Source organism: Ascaphus truei, chromosome 22, assembly GCF_040206685.1.
Source record: "Ascaphus truei isolate aAscTru1 chromosome 22, aAscTru1.hap1, whole genome shotgun sequence".
NCBI lineage: Eukaryota > Metazoa > Chordata > Amphibia > Anura > Ascaphidae > Ascaphus > Ascaphus truei.
In genome coordinates this window covers 3,255,402-3,275,090 of record NC_134504.1, presented here as the reverse complement: position 1 = coordinate 3,275,090, position 19,689 = coordinate 3,255,402, and the positions used below count along the sequence as shown (strand labels likewise).

Below are 19,689 nucleotides of genomic sequence, written 5' to 3'. Positions count from 1 at the left end.
CTGATGGCCGCAGCGGATTCAGCGTTTCCTCTGGACAGGAAAGGTGTAGCAGTTCCTCCTGCAGTATCCCTGTAAATCTTTCTCTATAAGATCAATCACAGCCCTGTCTGTTTACATTCGCCATAAAAACATGTCCTTACATTGCCTTTGAATAATTGCCGGCTATCGGGTCGTTCGTTTGGCACTGTGCGATAGAAAGGACGAGGTTGGGTTAGAGTTTAGCATCACAGGTCCTCTGGGTAGGACATGGGGGCTCAGCTCCAGTGCTCAAGATCCCCCCAACATGCCGGGTCTTAAGGATATCCCTGCTTCAGCACAGGTGGCTCAATCAGTGGCTCCCTGCAGCAGCACAGGTGGCTCCGTCTTCGGCTGTGAGCCACCTGTGCTGAAGCAGGGATATCGTTAAAACCTGACCGGTTGGGGGATCTTGAAGACAGCAGTTGAGCCCCAATGTTCTAGGACCTCAACATGTCTCTAATACAGAACTGGTCAACCCAGCAGCAATATGTTAGCAGGAATTATAGGATATGTACCAATGTGGGGGTTTAATAGGTTGAGTTCTTGTAGACCACATAGGCACATAGTTATTAAGCATCCTACTGAAGGCATCTTCTGGCGCTGGCGACCTGAACATCAATGGGCTGTCGGCTGTCTTCCATTGCTGGAAGGTGCCTTCTTGAAGAAAGACTCTTAATAAATATGACCCATAAGTCTTAAGGGGGAGAAAACGTATCGGATTTCCCTCATCTGCAAAAGGAGAACTATTGTGGAAGCTGGGCTAATAAAACTAAGTATTATTGGTTTTATATAATGTCGCTGTGTCCTCGCTGCCACAAAGTACGGACTGAACAAATATGAATTGATCATTTGTAGTGTAACTGTACCAGCCTTTAACAGGAAATGAGTGTAAGATGTCGTGGCCATTGAATTGCTGGGCTTAAAGGGGACCCCCCCCCCCCCTATACCGCCTGTTGCGTGAAGCTGCGCACACGCTAGCTTGGTATAGAAGGATGTAACCGGAATATTCACGTCTCCTGCTTTCGCTTACAATTGCCCGCCAGTCCGTTTGCGGCGGTGGGAATGTGTGCGTGGGGAGACATGGAGCCCGTGATGCACAGAGAGGTGTACGCAGAAGGTGGGGCGCTCATTTATACCAACCTCAAGGCTGCTCCAATTATTATTGTTTCCATTTTTTTTTTGTTGCCCCCTTCAGCACCAGCTTTTCTTTTGTGCGACCTCCCAATTGTTACCCCGCGGCGCGGTGACGCTCGTGCGTTCAGCGAGCAGCAACATTGAGATTCATACAGGTTGCTGTGTTTGTGGCACAGGGCACTTTAGTGACTTCATTCATTGCTTTCGCTCTGTCGCAAAAGTAGTTGTGTCCCAAAGCCACGGGGCGATGGAGCGTGGCACGGGGCGATGGAGCGTGGCACGGGGCGATGGAGCGTGGCACAGGGCTGGGGTGGGCAGGGGGCCATGTCAGCAGCTCAACGCAGTCTGCTCAATCCGGCTGCCGGCGGAGAGACTGCGAAAGCATTCCGCGTGAATTCAAAACGGACAGCGCACTCGGTTTATGGTAATGAGAAATAAAGCGGCTGGAATGACATCATTATCAAGTTTTTTTTTTTAGCCCTAATTAATGCCACTTTGTATTCGGCAGTACTGCGCTGTTACATTGTTGCTGTGACGGAGGACGGCTGCTTTCGCGCTGACCGGACGTGACACAAGGATCCCAGCATTCTTTGGCTTCTTTGATGTCAACTCCATTTGATTTCTTTGTTTATTTCGCAGTCCGCCTGTCAGGTTCCTCCGGGCTTTTTTGGAGGTGCTCCTCCGTGATTTTAGGCGTGACAAAATAAGCACATGGTTAGGAACCTCAAACGGTCCGTGGAAGTTTGTTGCGACTTTGTTCAGTGGAAAATGTATCTAACTTGTTTAGGATACGAATGGGGGGGGGGGGGGAAACATCCAATTAAACATGGGGTGCAAATAAGTATTTTAATTAGGTGTGGGTTTATGCAGTAAAAGTGATTAAAATCTAGTATATTCCTAGCATTAACCAGAGAAAGAGACACACCACACCTTGAAATGAGCTTATATCAGGTATGTTTAGTTTTGTTCACAGGTATCACTTCATGTATTGTATTATGTAATTGTATAATGAGTTGCTGGGGGAGCTACAGTGTATAAGTCACTTGGTACTTCACAAAAATAGGACTCAAATTCTCTCTATCTCTCGGTCTCTCTCCCATATCTTTCTCTCGTTCCTCTCTCTGTCTCCTCCTTCTCTCTGTGTCTCTCTCTGTGTCTCTCTCTGTGTCTCTCTCTCTCTCTCTCTGTATATATATATATATATATATATATATATATATCTCTCTCTCTCTCTCTCTCTCTCTCTCTCTCTCTCTCTCTCTCTCTCTATATATATATATATATATATATATATATTATATATATATATATATATATAGCTCTCTCTTTCTCTCTCTCTCTCTCTCTTTCTCTCTCTCTCTCTCTTTCTCTCTCTCTCTTTCTCTCTCTCTCTTTCTCTCTCTCTTTTTCTCTCTCTCGTTCTCTCTCTCTTTCTCTCTCTCTTTCTCTCTCTCAATGTCTTTTATTAATTCAGAATTCCCTATAAATCTTTCAGGATATTGTGAAATTCATCTTTACTTCCCATGACAGCCTCATGTTTGTTCTCCATCATTCCTCCCCTATGTTTCTGATTTTTTTTTTAGTTTTTTTTTTTACATTTTTTGATTGTTTTTAAAGCTCCACGGGATACTTCTGAATCTGGTTTTAATTCTGATCTCTTATACATTTAATCAGGCGCTGGATAATGCAAAACATTTCTACCGGTATCATTAAAATACTGCTGTGCATAGACCTCTGTGCTCCTTTACAACCACAAGTACAATCGGATTAAGTCACGTGTGTCCAATTTTGTTTTTTTCGTGCTGTCCCATTGGAAGCGTTCCTAAATCTTTTACAGAGGAGGAGTTTCTAACATACAGATATTGCTTTATAATCGGGGGATCTGATTATCTTCTGATGCTTCCTCTCCCCTGCTAATGAAAATGCTATGCTTTACAATGCTGCTTCCCTGGAGTCCCGGCTGCCAATACTCCTTCTCTTTAATGCGAATACATTGTGAATTCGCCCCGACACACAGCCCGTTGCTGAACCGTACCTCTATACGATGCTTGCTCTCTCGTTGGAAACTAGATCACCGTTAGGGGTGACACTGGAGACGTTCGCCTGGATAGCGGCCAGCTGTTGTCGGCGGGAATCCCGCTCTATCGCACCCTGAAAAAGGGTTAAAATCCGAGTAATACAGAAGCAGTCTTATGAAGGGACCAGATCAGAACATATTTAGGGGTACCAGGGGCCACAAGACTATAGTGATGTCATTATTTAAAGCTGCCGACCAAGCAATATCCAATGTGTGCTTTTTTAAATCAGTTCTATACTATGAGAAAATATTTGTAGCATTTAAAAAAAAATTTAAAACAACTTTAAATTATATTTTAATGTATTATATGTAACAAGATTTTTTTGTCACATCCTCTTCCTCTTGTGAAACAGGCTCTGGCACACCCCTTTTTGAGCCCTGCCCTCTCTCTAGCAGTGCACCAATTGTATCTAGTGACTGTCTGGTCACATGATCTCCCCCCACAGGGCTTTGCATCTTTATTCCTCTTCTGCTGCTCTGACAGCCATTTAGTGAGCCCCCGAGCTGAATCTTCGCCGATCGATCGGCAACTTGGCTAATTAGTTATCATTGTGTGGATTGTATTGATGCGCATATTAAAGGGAAAAATAATAAAATAGAAATTTAAAAAAATGTCAGCTTGAACTGCTGCTTTAAAGGATTTGTAATGTGTCTATATTTAAAGAATTACAAATTATTATCAACAAGCATTTAAACCACCCGCGCCACATATTATTGACATTAGCCTTAGCTAACAAGTACGTTTTCAGTGTGAAACTCTTGCACTTACAGCCCAGGAGCAGAAAGTCGCTGGGGTCACTGTAAGTCCGCACCATAATAATGATGTATTCTCAAACGAGCTCGAGCCAAAAAAACAAACGGCAGTTTGGCACTCGCTCACTGAAATTTTAATTACTCGTATATCAAAGCATATCAATGATTCGGTCCGTCCCATGCACTTTCCTCAAGATTAGTCCAAGAGACTGGGAGAAATGTCAATATGCTTTGAAATGTACAGCGAGACACCCAGCTGCTGTTTGCTTCTAGCCAGTGGGCCATTGTTGGGAAGACATCCAGGCCATTAAGTTGGTTTTAGTTATTGCTGGGCATGTAGGATACATTTCAAGGCTTGCGTGCAGTGATTTATCAATATTATTATTATAAATAGGCGTTCTTATGTAGCGCTGGAAGTGAGCCCTGGTCTGAACATAGTGTAATGATATAGAGCAGGGTTTTTCAACGTGGGTTCCCCAGGCCCCCCTAAAGGGTTCCCCAGGCCCCCCTAAAGGGTTCCCTGTCATTTTCTGGTCATTTGAAAATGGTATCAAATACAATACATCTGATCTCAGATGCGTTTTTAGAGGGGGTTCGGGGTTCCTCAGAATTAAACTTGGGGTTCCCTAACCGAAAATAGGTTGGAAACCCCCTGATCTGGGAACTTTAAATCCTTTCACCATTATTGCCATATATTTACAAGATACTGACATATTCTGCAGTGCAGTCTGGGTGAGAAACCATTTCATTCGGTTATTATGAAGTGAACAAATATTGATGTGTAAAGTAAGAAAGTCGCTCACCCAAGGAGCCTACAATCTGCAATGCACGTTGGGGGTTACAACCCTGAACACAGAAGCCAGAGACGTCACCCACGCCTCCTCCTTACACATGCAAGCTTAGAAAAGTAATGACCGGAGCGGGATAGAATAAGGGTGTGTTTGAAACCAAAGGGACAGGGAGTTACAGCGCAAAGACAGGGGTGGAAAATACCGAAAAGATACATTGTGTGAGGGTTTGCAGTACATTTGGGGACAAAAAAAACCCAGAGCTTAGGGGTATATGAATAGAGGAGAGGTGTGTGTTCCAGGAGCAGATACCACTTCTGTGAAAGTAATCTCAAAAAAAGAGAAAAGTTACTGGAGGAATATTAAGCAAGTACTTTTCAAGTTTAGTTCGGTTTGGGTGTTCCCTGCTTGTGTGTTTGTGTGTATGTATAGATAGATAGGTAGGTAGGTGTGTGTGTATATATACATATACCATATGGGTTCGGTTACTAGTATTAATTCATCCTGCACCGTTTTCAGCTTAATGTGTGTGGGTGGGGGGGGGGGGGGGGAGAAGGAGGTATCTGTACCGTGTTAGCCGAGCTTGTTGTATTGTATCTCGAAAGCTCACACAAATAAAAGCATTTCGTTAGCCACAGAACAGTATCGACTATCTGTTTTTTATTTTTTATATATATATATATATATATATATATATATATATATATACAGTGGTTGACAAATCACCAAAAAATCTACTCGCCACACAAAAAAATCTACTCGCCACCTAGTACCAAACGTGTGCTGCTTGGGCCAATATTTACTCGCCCGGGGGTTAAATCCACTCGCCCGGGGCGAGCAAATGTATAGGTTTGTCGAACACTGTATATATATATATATATATATATATATATATATATATATATATATACACACATACATACACACACACTAATGGCTACAAATATTAAAAAGCTGAAAATGGCGCATGATGAATTAATACTAGTATCCAAACCCATATGGTATATGTGGGAGAAAGGTCAGGAACTGGACTTGTTGATCCTTTTGCTGCTGTTCATTGAGCATTATATTTTTGTTTTTGTTTTTCATTGACCTATATCCTGACCACAAGAAAATGAATGGGGTTGAATGTTGATTTTTAAATAATGATGCCTCTTTGCAAATGATTGTTCATATAAAATAGTTAATATGTAGTAAGTGTCAGTCATTAGGCTGAGGCTCTTAATTTGCTATTGTTCTACGCTGTTTTGTGGCCAAATCAAGGAAAAGTGTAAGATGTTTAGGACGATGTATCCAGGGTGATAAATAGTCATGATATTATGTTGCCCAATAAGAATGTGCATTTCATGTTGCATCTACTTGTAATAATGTATCAATCTGATTTGCGCCACCTGCATCAGCGTTGGATTTGGTGAGTGGGGAAGTATCTATACCGGTTAAATTCGCCTGTTCCGAGGTGAGCATCAGATGGAAGAGACTACAAAATAAATAGTAATTACCAAAAAAATCAACTTTATACATTTGACGTCAGTACAGATCGACACAAAATACTTTCTTGTGTCACATTGATACTTATATTTTCTCCATCGTCTTTTCAGTGAGTAAACCTTTTATGTTGTATATTTTGTATATCTGTATTCATAGGGCTAATAAAAATCTAACTTCACGGATCCCTTTTAAGTCACAAACCAATTGTGATAAAGTGATCCCAAACATTGCAAGTGTTCGCGCTGTGAACAATCCTTCATCCCAGGACTACTTCATAATGCTCGTGCTTTTAAATGACATGAACGTTTGGGCTTTTGGACACTGAAGTCTACATGTCCTCATGTTTCCTCCCAACTATTGCCTATTTGGACCACTATTTTCCAGCGATCTGTAAATGTCGGCGGATAATTAAAAAGTACCAAACACGTGGCCAGCAGTTCCTGCTTTTCCCAATTCCAAGTAAAATCGCCCTGACCGCTGCGCTTGTTGGTGGGCGAGTAAGTTTTAAAGTGATTTGCAGCTAATCAAGACCGAGTGAAAAGAAATTCTTTAGCTGTGCGCTGTGAGCAATCAATTCCGCTGGTGTCTGATGAACAATCCAGCCGAAATCTGAGGAGCGGGGGCTGGTCCAAGGCTCTGGAAACAGCAGATTCTTGTTCAACTTTTTTTTGCTTCACAAGAGGCCTGGAACGTGTTGCAATTCAACAGCAGTAATAGCAATGTTTCTTTATTTCTTCCTCCCCCTCCCCCCCCCCCATAGAGCATTTCAGCGTAATTTCCAAGGTCTCATTTGGACCTAATCGTCCACGTCAAAGGAACCGCCGTTACCAATAGCTGGCGCTTTCATGCCAGCATTGCAGATCCCTCTGGCAGTGAAAGGGTGAATGAAAGAAAAGAGCAGCGATGTATTGCTTTGTGGTGTAGGTGTTTGACTTGAATACGCAAGCTTCTGGGTTCGATTCCCGCCTCCGCCTCTTACATTGTGTGGGATCTTATATATATTTTTTTTTCTTTGGCTGGCAGTTTACACGCCAGCTTCTGGAGACCGCCATCTAGAGCATCCGTAAAAATGCTTCCGGAATTCCCTCCCAGAGGTGGCTGCATGAAAACATCTATTGTGTAATGGCCAAACGTTTAGTTACCACTTCTTGGCCTTGCTGGCAACGTTGTTGTCAGATTGATTAGTTCTGTTTTGACGGTGGTATCCTCTACTATTTGTGGTGTCCCGGGAGCGAGACAGCTGGTTTTCCATCCTTGAGAAGCTAGGTAACTGCGGCAGGTTTACCGGGAACTCGCCGAACCGCGATGTTTTGCAAAGTGGTGCAGGTCCCTGCGGCTGAGAGAGGGTAAAGAAACTACAGCTTAGATCTACAGAGCAAAAATACAAGAAGACCAAGGCCTGGGACATAGTGGACTTGAAGCTCGCTGAGGCGCGCTCCTGCTCTGCCTCGCCTGCTGAAAATGGAGCTTTTTCCTGTCCTTGCAGGCGAGGCAGTGAGAGCGCTCAGGAGGCGGAGCGGAGGCGTGCCAGGAGGCGGAGCGGGAGGCGGGGCTAGTCCCCCGCTCCCATTGGATGGGAGCAGTCACGTGACCGCTCCTCCGCTTCCCCGAGCGGCAAATTTCAAACCTGCCTGTCTCGGCAAAGTTTCTCAGCCTCTGCACGCATCAGCGCGCATGCGGAGGGGGAAACTATAGCCGCGCTGATGACAGATGCAGGGGCTTTGTGCATCTGCTCAGCCCTGCTCAGCGACGCTTAAACTCACTATGTCCCAGGCGTAATCCTCCATACAACCAAATAACACTGTATCACGATCATCTCCATGCGTGCCACATTAACCAGCCCCAGCGTCACATCATCTCTTTGCTCAGGCGCCGTTTTGATCTGCTTTGGGTGAATATATCAATGTCCTGCCTCTGAATAGAGATGTAAATCTGTCGGAAGTGCAGTAGCAACCATTCTAGCGTCTCTTTCCCCCCCCCCCTCTACCCCACCCCCCCAAATTCTATTCTTCAGAGGGCCAATTAAACTGCCGAATTAGTAGGCAATTACAGAAAGAGTGCCAGACAGCTAGCAAATCACAAACCATTGTACCATTCGCTGAACCGGAAAGGGTATATAAAGGAGTCGGGACTTTCTGCATTTGTTTCAGAGTTTTGAGTGTTGTTGCGTGCAGAGCGGGGGGAGGGGGGAGGAGATTGAGCAAATCGCCACTTCAAAACTTTCAGTAACGGGCGATTTTGGGCGACAATGGCTACGCCTATGGACTCAATGTACGGCCGATTGCCTGTAAACACTGACTAAACTGCAGCTTTTGTGGAGACAAAAATAAAAGGTCCGTTTTCTTATTGTTTGCAACCACGTGCCACGGTTGGCCGATCTCTGCCCTGTACAGTTTGCCAGCCATCTCCAATTCATGGGATACTTCTGCGGTGACGTTATTGCGAAACGCGCTGTTTGTTAGATCGCCGCTTTTTCTTCATCGCCGTTGTATAAATGACGTGGATTCATGGGTTCACCAAAACTTTCCTGCAACAAAGAAAATATTGAGGTCTCGGGAAGTCATCTGATTTGATTTTCTTGCGTCGCCGCCGTGTCGCATAAGGTGCAGATACACTTAGACCAAATTAAATTAGATACAAATTCTTTGTGCAACATCGTATGCAGATTCTGTGATGAGGTCATTCGGTTAAACACTAATCTCTTCTGCAGCTAATGGGCAATCAAGAGATTATTGTCAGCCCTGGCAAGACCCCCGCCTCTGATTGAGCCACCTGTATTGAAGCAGGGATATCCTGAAAACCGGACCTGTTGGGGGGACTAGAGTTGAGCAGCACTGCACACTTAACAAGGTTAAAGCAGCAGTTGCCCCCCCCCACCCCCCATCTCCCCTCCTTTCAGGTTTCGAACCACGGGTTCCTGAAGCTGAAAGGTGCTATTTTCAGCTTTGGGGACCCCTGGCTCCCGAGACATGTACTGGTAAAAGTAGCGCGTTTCAGTCGCCTCAATGGGAAACAAAATGGCGGTTTAAATCGACGCTTGTCACTTCGGTCAAGTCAATAGGAAGCAGCGACGTCACAGCCAGCGTGACATGGGGGGGGGGGGGTTTAAAAACCAGGAAGTACCGGTAAGTATTTCGGAAACTATTGGGTCGCTGCAGAGGAAAATGATGTGGTTCGGTTCCGGGAACCCTCTGGGTTCCAATGCTGTAAAAATATCACATAAAAGTCACATGGGTTACAATCTCGCTGTGCAAGGGGAAGACGGCGCAACAAAATATTGATTAGTGCCCATCGGTTCCAAATGCTTGACGGGTTTGCCGCGTTTCCCCGTGGAAGCGTGCTTTCTGTGCAGGAAAGGGTCGGGAGCGGCGGCAAAAAAATGAGCGAAAGAAAAATAAAAGCCAGGTTTCAAATCGGACATGTGAGCCAGTGGCCAGAGCGCTCTAATTAGAGAGAGAGAGAGAGCGTGGAGAGGAGAGGGGGAGAGGGGCGCCTGGCTGCCCTGGTTTTAATCTTCCCCCAAACACAGGGCCAGCTGCTCATTAAGGTATATTTATGGAAAGCTCATGCATGTTTGCGCAGAGCGGCACACTTTATCTTATCTTTGTGCCTGGGAATACCTTGCAGATACCACTAGAATTTACAGTTTCCACAGCAGATTTTGCAAGGGGTGACCCCCCCCCCCCCCCCCTCATTATTTATTCTTTGTTTTTGCCTACTTTTTGATTTATAAACAGCAACTCATGGTGAATGACCTACTCATCAAGCACCCGGCAGATCTGAGATTACACGCGGAGGGTTAAACCGTTATAGGGAGTCTCTGGGCTGCAGGATGATAACTTTTCTCAGCTCTTTTATTGTCCGAATCCTTTTTGTGCCGGACTGTGGCATCGGATCCAATTTACATCCTGTGCGCTCATTAGCGGGAGGATTTAATTGGGTCTCTGTTATCATTACCTTTTATTTGTATGGCGCCAACATACGCCACAGCACAGTACAATGTGAAAGGGAGGACAGTAACATTGTATGACAAAAGAGAACATGGATGGTCAGACAAACTGACACCTTAGGAAGCGGGTTCCTATCCCGAGGAGCTTACACTCTAGGTGTATACTGTTCTTCTGTGTTAGGCCGCGATCATAGTTGAGGCGCGCGACCGAGCGTGTGACGTAAACCTGCGCTGAGGCTGGAGGCGATCGGGCGGTGACAGGGAGGCGTGGCGGGTGACGTGACGTGAGCGGTTCAGCCTCATTGGCTGAACTGCGCACGTGACCCGCCCGTCGTGCGGCAAAGACAAATGTATTTGTCTGGTCGAGAATCGCCCGCTCTATGGCCGGGCCTCATAGAGGTACGGCCTTGTGTTCGCAGCGCACGCAGGCGCTATAATCGCGGTGGTTAGACTAAAAGTAATGTCACTGTTATTCCTCTTTAAAAGATGAGAAAATAAATATGAGCTCGGTGGGGACATCCCAATGCATATCCCAAATAGTGAGAAAATAATAAATAAATACATTCTAAAAACTTTAACCAGACATAAAAAAAAAGGTATAGTGGGTAAAACAAAACGTGACAAAAAACCCCTCCAGTGTACCATGCACAGTAAATAAAAAAACCCATTTGTGGTGCATTTACATGTCTCAAACAGGTCTGCAACACTGTCCTTCTCCATTATCGCTACGCAAACAATATTTGTACTGCAAGCAGGGATTCTGGGTAATGACATGCAAATGAGCAGTCTGTGTGTTTCTCGGCTTGTTACCTTTTTACAGCAGTATGTATGGCGAATAAATTGTCCGAAAGAAGAAGAAATTGAGACTGTTCATTAAAGTCCATGTTAACGTCCCCTTGATGGAGGATCCTTAGTAGTGGAGGCTGTGCTGCTCCATGGTCAGAGGTCTCTTTCTGCCTGACAGTGTATCCTTTCTCTTAATTGTAGATAATCGGCTGCCAGGTAAGAAGAGAGCCGGCGGGTTCCACTGAGCGCTACACTCGATGGGTTAACGGTCTGAAACCAGAGCAGCTCCTCACACAGGTATCTTGTATTCTATGTCATTTTGTTTGAACTGACGAACTATAGGGTAAGGCCATGGGCGGAACCCAAATGTCAGTAAGGCCATGGGCGTGACCCAAATGTCAGTAAGGCCATGGGCGTGACCCAAATGTCGGTAAGGCCATGGATGTGACCCAACTGTCAGTAAGGCCATGGGCGTGACCCAAATGTCAGTAAGGCCATGGATGTGACCCAACTGTCAGTAAGGCCATGGATGTGACCCAACTGTCAGTAAGGCCATGGGCGTGACCCAAATGTCGGTAAGGCCATGGGCGTGACCCAAATGTCGGTAAGGCCATGGGCGTGACCCAAATGTCGGTAAGGCCATGGGCGTGACGCAAATGTTGGTACGGCTGAAGATTAAATATATGCATTCATGTAAACACTGCATAATTAGGTTGCAAAACTGTGGGGATTAAAAAAGCAAAAGGTTTTTAAATGGTCCTCCAACATCCTCCAACATTATTCATCCTCGAAAAGAAAAACACCCACAAAATAACAAACATCATGAAGGTTACATGAAGTATTACAAAGCAAAACACATTTTTAGTACTGAATGTAATTTTCATTTAATGTGTTATTCTTGGACATCAAGTTAAATGGTTTATTTTTGTATTTTTTTTGGCACACGTTGTGCCTACTTCAGTATAATATACTGACCTATACACATATTGCTCACAAGCGTGAAGAATAGAAGTTGATACTTATAGCTTGCAACCTAACTAGCAATCTCTTACAACAGAGTTCTGAATAGAATGGTACTCTTTACTTTGCTGATATTAAGTTGGCCGTGTCACCTACTGTACTTGATTGTATTGTAATGAGGACAATTATATGTGAGCATCTCATCCATAGCGCCCTGTCCTCTGGTAAATCCTATACCTGGAGTTGCTCAGGAAGCTATTTACTACTGGTTAGTACTGCAGGTAGGAGGCTGGAAATCGGGAGCCATGCATAATATTAAAGCAGCCAACCAAGCTGCCGTTTAAAAAATAAAATAAAAAAATATTCATATGAGCATCAATACAACCCACACAATGATAAGTAATTGGATAAGTTGCCGATCGATCGGCGAAGATTCGGCTCGGGGGGTTCACTAAATGGCTGTCAGTGCAGCAGAAGAGGACCAAAGATGCAAAGTTCTGTGGGGAAGATCATGTGACCAGGCAGTCACTAGATACAATTGGTGCGCTGCTAGAGAGAGGGCGGGGCTCAAAAAGGGGCGTGCCCGAGCCTGTTTCAGAAAAGGAAGGGGATGTGACTTTGTAAATGGTTGCTATAAAAACAAAAAATGCTTGTTACATTATAATGCATTAAAAATGTAATTCAGAGTTGTTTAAGAAACAAAATGCTACAAGTAATTTCTCATAGTAGAGGACTAATTTATTTTAAAATAAATCCCACACGTATAGGATATTGCTCGGTCTGCAGCTTTAAGCAGTGCTACTCCATACTTCCATACTGGGCCTCACACCTCATTCAAGTCAAAGTGAGATAAAGGGCCATATTTACTAAGTGGTGAAACTCCATAAGGCACCTTAGAGCCCATCCACTGCTGTAAGGGGCCATGCTTACCCAGACATGCTGGAAGATGTCTCGTGGCATAGCACTGCTTAGTCGACTTGATCCCGAGTGTCTTTCCGTAGCGTTACTTCGTGTGGCGCTGCGGTTTGCGTTTTGTTAGCAGTACGGGATAAAAGGCGCCGTTTTCCCGGAGCGCTCCCTTTCTCCGGCTCGGCGTTCACGGCACAGTCCCAGCCTTTCTTCCATCAAAGCCGAGAAGCCTCGTGCGACCCTTGTAAAGTTCTGTGCAGCTAATGTGTTGCAATCCTACCTGCCTGGCTTTGCCATTAACTAGCCTTAGCAATCCCCTTTAAATGGGAGCCGGATTAAGTGATCCAGGTTAAAAACAGGTGCAACCCTTGCGGTCAGACTCTTTGTCTTTGAAGCTGCTTCCTATTAGCCTCGTGCTGTTACATTTCCTCCCAGGGAACAGGAATAAGACGTATGGCGTCTGCACATGTGCTGCCGTCGATCTCATTTGAACATTTTAATGTTGCCAGTCTCCCCATTAAAACACATTACAGAATTGCCATTAATCACCACTTTTGTTGCAGACTGTAAACTTTTTTCCAGCACTTGGGCAGAAATGAATTTCATTTATTTATTATTATTTTTTTTTTCCCACTTGAACTTTGAAGGGTCCTCCGCTCTCTTCTCCGGATCATAAGGCCTTGCCCCCGCTGCATGCTGCAGCGTCCGCTGTGGCGGACGCTGCGCTCACCAGAGCCCTCCCCGCAACGGCGCCGGGCCCGCTGCGAGGGGGGGCCGCAGCGCTCGCGCGAGAGCTACTCCTGCTCTCAATAGAATTGAGAGCAGGAACTCGCGTCGAGCGGCTAGGCACGCCCCCTGGCGGTTCAGCCAATGAGGGCGAACCTGCCGGGTGATGTCATGGCCGCGCCCCCGTCACTCCTCCGGCACGCCCCCCCCGGTCTCTGCTCCTGCAGTGAGCTGCAGACCGGGGAATTGCCGGAACGCGCAGCCGAAAGCGCGGGCGCGCATTAGAGCGCCGTGACCGGGGCCTTAGCCTAAGAGTAAAAGCTGCTTGTGTAACAGGGAACCGCACGCGATGAGGGTTAAAATGGAAAGTCGCTAGGACATTAGAGGATGGGGAAGGGTGAGGAGGAGGGACAGGGTAACAGAGAGTGTGAAAGTGCGCCCTGTAAAGAAACAGGATGAACATTAACGAGAGAGACCAAATGGGAAATATTATGACGGTCAGCAGTCATGACAAGTCAACTTTTAACCCTTCATATTCCCAGACGGGCCACAAATATATTCCGTGGCTATTTCTCGCGTGGCATTCTGTAACCAGCATGGACATCCAGATGGACAAGATTTGCAGCTTCCTTAAACCCTCCTCCCCCCCTCATCCCCCCCTCATCACCCCCCTACTCAAATATCCCACGAAAAAGAATAAGGGTTCCACTTAGTAGAATATTTTAACTGTGTTGTTGATTCTGGATCCTGCCTTCTTTTTCTGTATTACTCTCTCTTTCTGTCACTTTCTCTCCCTCTTGTGTTTTTGCCGTGTACGCCCTAATTTTAAGCTATTACCCCGTGATTCCACGAAACAACCCTACAATGGTAAAATCTTCCTTCTACGTGGTCTGTTCAGAATTCTCCAGAACGTTTAGCTAAAAATCCGACATATCTCCATCTCTTGAATTCATCTGTTTTAAGCAAAGCAGGGTGGGGGGGCCATGCTGGTCTGTTCTTCTATGTAGTAACGCAGCAGGGAGAGGGAGGAGGGGTATGAAACCTTAAATTGGACCAACAAGTAGTTGATATGTTACAAGCTTTCCCGCCTCTCAGGGTCCTTCATCAGGTTTACCCCTACCCTGAGAGGTTGGAAAGTGTGTAACAGATCAACTACTTGTTGGTCCCAATTAAAGGTTTTATCCCCCCTCCTCCCTCTCCCTCCTGTGTTACTCTTTTGTGTTAAAATCATTTGGTATTTATACTATTTGTATATCTTTTTATACTAATCTTTTGGCTTTATACGCTTAAATAACAGGGAGTTAGAGAGATTCTCAAACTAGTTTCTTACTGTCACTAAAACTCGAGACAAAAACCTCCTGTCTAGCCTGGTTACTGCACAGAAGTTACTGTTATTTGAATGTTTAAATTGCCGATCAAAGAGGTCACGTCCCTTCTCACTTGTACTTATTTTATGGCTGTTTACCTCTATTGTTTGATGATGTATTTGCATAATATTCAGCAGAGGGCCCTTACTGCTCGGTTTATACGTTTGTTTGTTGGTTTACAATGTGGCATCAGTGGGGATCAGTGTGAACATTTCCTTGAGGGGTTTATGGGTACGAACTTTAATCAGAAACTTTACACTTTTGACAGTCTACATTTTCTACATAATCCTTTATTTTGCTGCACGTCGGTGTAATATTGTGTAATATTGTGGGGTATGAGAAATTATAGTTTATACAGGAATTCCGCCCTATGAGGATTTACATCCAACTGTAATCCTGATGTGTTTATCTTTACTCTTGTACAATTGTACAATTGTTCATTTTAATACTGTGAACCCGAGAAGCCGGCTAACACGATATACTCAGGGGACAAAGAAAACCATGTCACTGGAATCAGTTCGCCTTGGGAGTGATTACCCCTTTACAGTTAGACTCAGAAAATAGGGGATGTCCTCCATAGCGTTCGTTGCCTGTAGGTGTTTGAAAGGTAGAGGCGTTGAACCTGGTACTGCTGCAGCATCCTCCTGGTAATAAGTCACCGGTCTGTGACTGCAGGAGGACTCGTGTCTTTCATCGTACACTTCAGCTGAGGTTTTGCAGCGAGGATTTTTCAGATGCCAAAAAAATAAATATTTACTTCGTCTGCCAAGCCAGGAACTTGGGTCTTTTGGACGACGCCGGTTATAAGAAAAACCCTGACCTGCAACTGTCTCTGTGAAGCCGTGGAAGCTGCTAACAAGTGATAGGAACCATGCTGGCCGTGTGTAATGGCTGAGGAAGACAGAAATGGAAGTGCCTATGAATGAGTCCTTTCAGAGTTAGGTTGCATGACGGTGTGAAATAGCAAAGAGGGTTCAGGAGTCTGAGAAGGAAAAACAGTCTCAAGAAAGACTTAGCGTTGGTATGTGGGGCTCGGTGCCCAGTTTTCAGTACCATGATCCATTCTCAGCGATTTATCTGTGATCCTCGGAGCTAAACTCTGATTGCTGCATCAGCATCTGCACTGAGTTTGGCCTGGCAAGCCGTTGGAATCACTGCTGTTACGGCTTCATGCGGTAATGCCGGCACAGCCGTCTCCCGCGCCTCTCTCCCAACCTTTTCACTGCTGCGTAATGTGTCGCTGTCACATTGTCTCCAGAGAACCCCTTGTGGTAGAGGACATGATCACCACGCGGTTTGGGCCCCGGCAGTAACCAGATGAAAGTGTAGGGCAGTGATTTGCAACCTTTTTTTGGCTAAGGAACCCCAAGTGAAACGCTGAGAAACCCCCAACCATCTCTACTAAGCTCGTCTGTGATCAGATGCATTGGAAGGGACCCCAACCCTCTCTAAAAGCGCGTGTAGCACCTGTTCCCCCCCCCCCCCTGCCACGGAAGACACGGCCACTACATGGGTGTTTTCCCTGGGTGCTGCAGCTCACCTGCTGGTTCAGGAGGTCTAAGTGGCTTTGCAGTTGTAGTTTGGGAGCAGCAACAGGGCAGGCTTTCTCTTGGCTCTTACTGTGCAGCACCTCCATCCCATGAGGATCCTGCTGGATGCAGGATGGTCCCCACAGGCAATACTCCTTCCCAATAACCACACAGCATAGTTGGTCAAACGGCAGCTTTATTGTATAACAGTATGATTGTCCTCCAGCACTGGAGCAGATCCCAGGGGCTTGAGGCCCCCAGGAGCTCCTCCCAATCTCCTTGACCCTCTGGTAGGGAAAAGGGTATCACACTGTCCCATAATCATCCACCTCAATTTGGTGGAGTGTCTGCTTTTATACCTGGGGGGAGGAGCTTGTAACCCTGCCCCATAACAGGACAGGTACATGTACTGACAGGCATCACACTATACCCATGTGACCCAGTCAGTACCCTCCCCAGGTATGACACTTTCAACTGCCGGTTTAGGCCTGCCCCTGGATAAGACAACATAGTACCCATCCAGGCTGCAACTGCAGACTAGGCCCTGAGCAGGAGTTTAACCCCAACACTGCGTGTTCCTCTCAGGATTTATAGTGTTGAGGCCAGTAGAAGGCTATAGCCAGGGGCACTTGGCTACATCCTCCCTCTGTTGAAAATCCGCCTCACGACCCTGCATGAGGAGCATAATTATGCACCATCAATAATTGTGCCGGCCCACAGAATTATAAAACACATAGCATTACAATAACTGGTTCCTCTTAGCCAAGCGAACCTTTCGCCCGGGTGCAGTACCGTTCCTGCTGTAACATCTCCCGGACTCATTGTGTAGTATAGCCCTGCTGTATCTCCCTTTTCAATTCACAGTAAAAGCCCTTAAAGCAGCAATTCCCCCTCACTCCCCCCCCCCTATAATCCTGCGTGGATTTAATTTATGCTTTTAATTTCTAGTTTGAGTTTACCACGGTAACCTTTAGACTGCTCTGGGGAGACCTCCATTTTAACATCCCAGACACTTTTAATATTTGAAACACTTATATCTCCATGACGGAGCATCAGATTTAAAAAATTAAATCCGCTTTGGGAAAGTGCAAGAGTCCCTTACAGTAAGTAAAATGGCGATCAGATGAGGATTACTGCTTTAAAACTGCCATGGGTTACGCAGCAAATCACTCTACTGGGGGCAGAATGTATTCTATTATTGTCAAGTGACTATGGGACGCGCACTGCGGCCGCACCTTTTCCTCTTATGGATGTGCGTGATGTTTGCTGGGAAACCATCTCTGTTGGTCACAGACTTAAAAAAAAAAATGAAATGTTCAGAACCCTGGCGGTTCTCTAGCGTGAAACTGCGACCGTGGCTTGCTGACGCTACCACTCTCCGACAGGTACAAAAAAACAATGGAAACCAGGTAGACGGCTGGTTATAAGAGGTGCAGAACTTCTAAGTGAGTCGTAGGAGCAATAACACCGAATGTTTCAGTATTGCACTATTCACGGTGTGGAGAGAGGGGGCTTGACACCTGCCACTTGCTGCACACTTTCTTTTCATGTTCCGCCATCTCCGCTCCAGGGCGCAGGCACAGACCCCCCTTTCCTGCACCATCCGCAACTGGAGGAAGCAGAGTTGGCCGAGAGAGACTGTTCAGGTTTGGCACCCAGCCAGTGCTGAGCTGTAACAGACTTTGGCAAAAACAAGCTTTTGCGTAGCATGGCATTGGTCCAGTAACCGGGAAAGCGATTTGCAGTTAACCAGTTTGCTGCCAGAGTGCCAGCAACACTTTGGGTAACCGTGCCCAGCACTCCCTCTTAATTGGCAAAGGGATTAAATGCGGAAGATTAATTCAAGCTATTCTCGCTCTGCGTGCTTGTTCAGTTGCTGGAGAGAATTGAAACTGCTTTTTTTGAATTGCAAGCCACACTGAAAGTTGTGCACCGACTCTCGTGTCCTGTTTCCAAATATGTGTGCCCTTTCCCGACATACAGTACTAAGGTCCAGAAGACCACGTGTCTCAGGGATGGAGAGCCCACAGGAAGGGGAAAATCACCATCCCTTGGTATTTTGGGAAATGTTTTGAATGTTGTGCATGGTGAACAAGACTCCATCACATTTCCTTGGAGGAAAGGAGATTTCACCAGCAACAAAGTAAAGGGTTCTTTGCAGAATTCATCACCCATGGCGACTGTGATGGCAAATACATTAGATATCTTACAAAAAAAAGTTCTTAAAAAGGAAAAGTATACAGGGATATACCTAATAAGTAAACATGGGAAGGATGTTGACCCAGGGATAAATCCGATTGCCAATATTTGGAGTCAGGAAGGAATTTATTTTTTCCCCTTATGAGAGATAATTAGATAATGTGTCACTGGGGTCTTTTTTGTTTTCCTTCCGCTGGATCAGTTTACTGAAAGTACAAATATAGGATAAAGTATCCGTTGTCTAAATGTAGCATAGGTTGAACTTGATGGACGTACTGTATGTCTTTTTTCATCCTCATCGGCTATGTAACTATGTAACATTATTAGCTTAGATCAAATGAAGTTATCAGTTCTTGACACGTGCAGAGCACCAGAACTGTGCAGAGCGAGAATATCACCCTTTGCTGGGCTTCCTGCGTCCATTCATCCCCCTTCCTAGAAACAAACACAGCTACTGATTCTGTAGAGGTAAACTCAGATTGGCTTTGGAGTAGATCAGATGACGGATTCTGTGGGCAGAGGGCTGCAATCTTCCACAATAAATGTGCCTGTTTGTGGGTTACAGTTACGGGCTCGTTTCTTTCTGTGCAGAACTCGGGAGAGTGGCTTCTCGTTACTGAGTATCTTGTTTTCATGTTCACTGGGAGGTGTTTCTCTCCTCGAACACAAGCTGCTTATTTGCGCCCATCTGTCTGAGACCCTTTTTCCTTCGGACATTTGTTTCCAATTGAGCTGAATGAATGGAGGCTTCCTTTGCTTTTATATTGCCTTCTTGTATTAGAGAATTTGCTTAAAGTTATATCCGCCATAAAAAGCTGCAGCCTGCGGTGAGGTCAACATAACATAGAGCTACTTAATAAATCATCTCCCGAGAAAGGGCTTACTTATCCGTCCTCGTGATCCTGAGATGTATTAACACCAGGAAATGAGAAGTCTGCTCCTGGAGCTGCCCCAGCATCCAGTGACACGAGTGATTCTACTCCAGGGGTGGACAACTGCAGTCCTC

General features: G+C 45.5%; 1 protein-coding gene across 11 annotated transcripts in view; it reads left to right on the top strand.

Annotated features, from left to right (window-relative positions):
* The window catches only part of QTGAL (queuosine-tRNA galactosyltransferase), a 207,924-nt gene that overhangs the window by 58,021 nt on the left and 130,214 nt on the right, over nt 1–19,689 (top strand). For 10 of the 11 annotated variants that reach the window (XR_012789769.1, XR_012789772.1, XR_012789770.1 and 7 more), the window contains one exon: nt 11,195–11,290. The exons of the other annotated variant lie outside the window; for it this stretch is intronic. Coding sequence is in view for 5 of the 10 variants with exons in the window: in XM_075579664.1 (XP_075435779.1) it covers nt 11,195–11,290 (96 nt within the window). In the remaining 5 variants the exon portion in view is untranslated. The remainder of the gene's footprint in view (nt 1–11,194; nt 11,291–19,689) is intronic. 11 annotated transcript variants of the gene reach the window in all.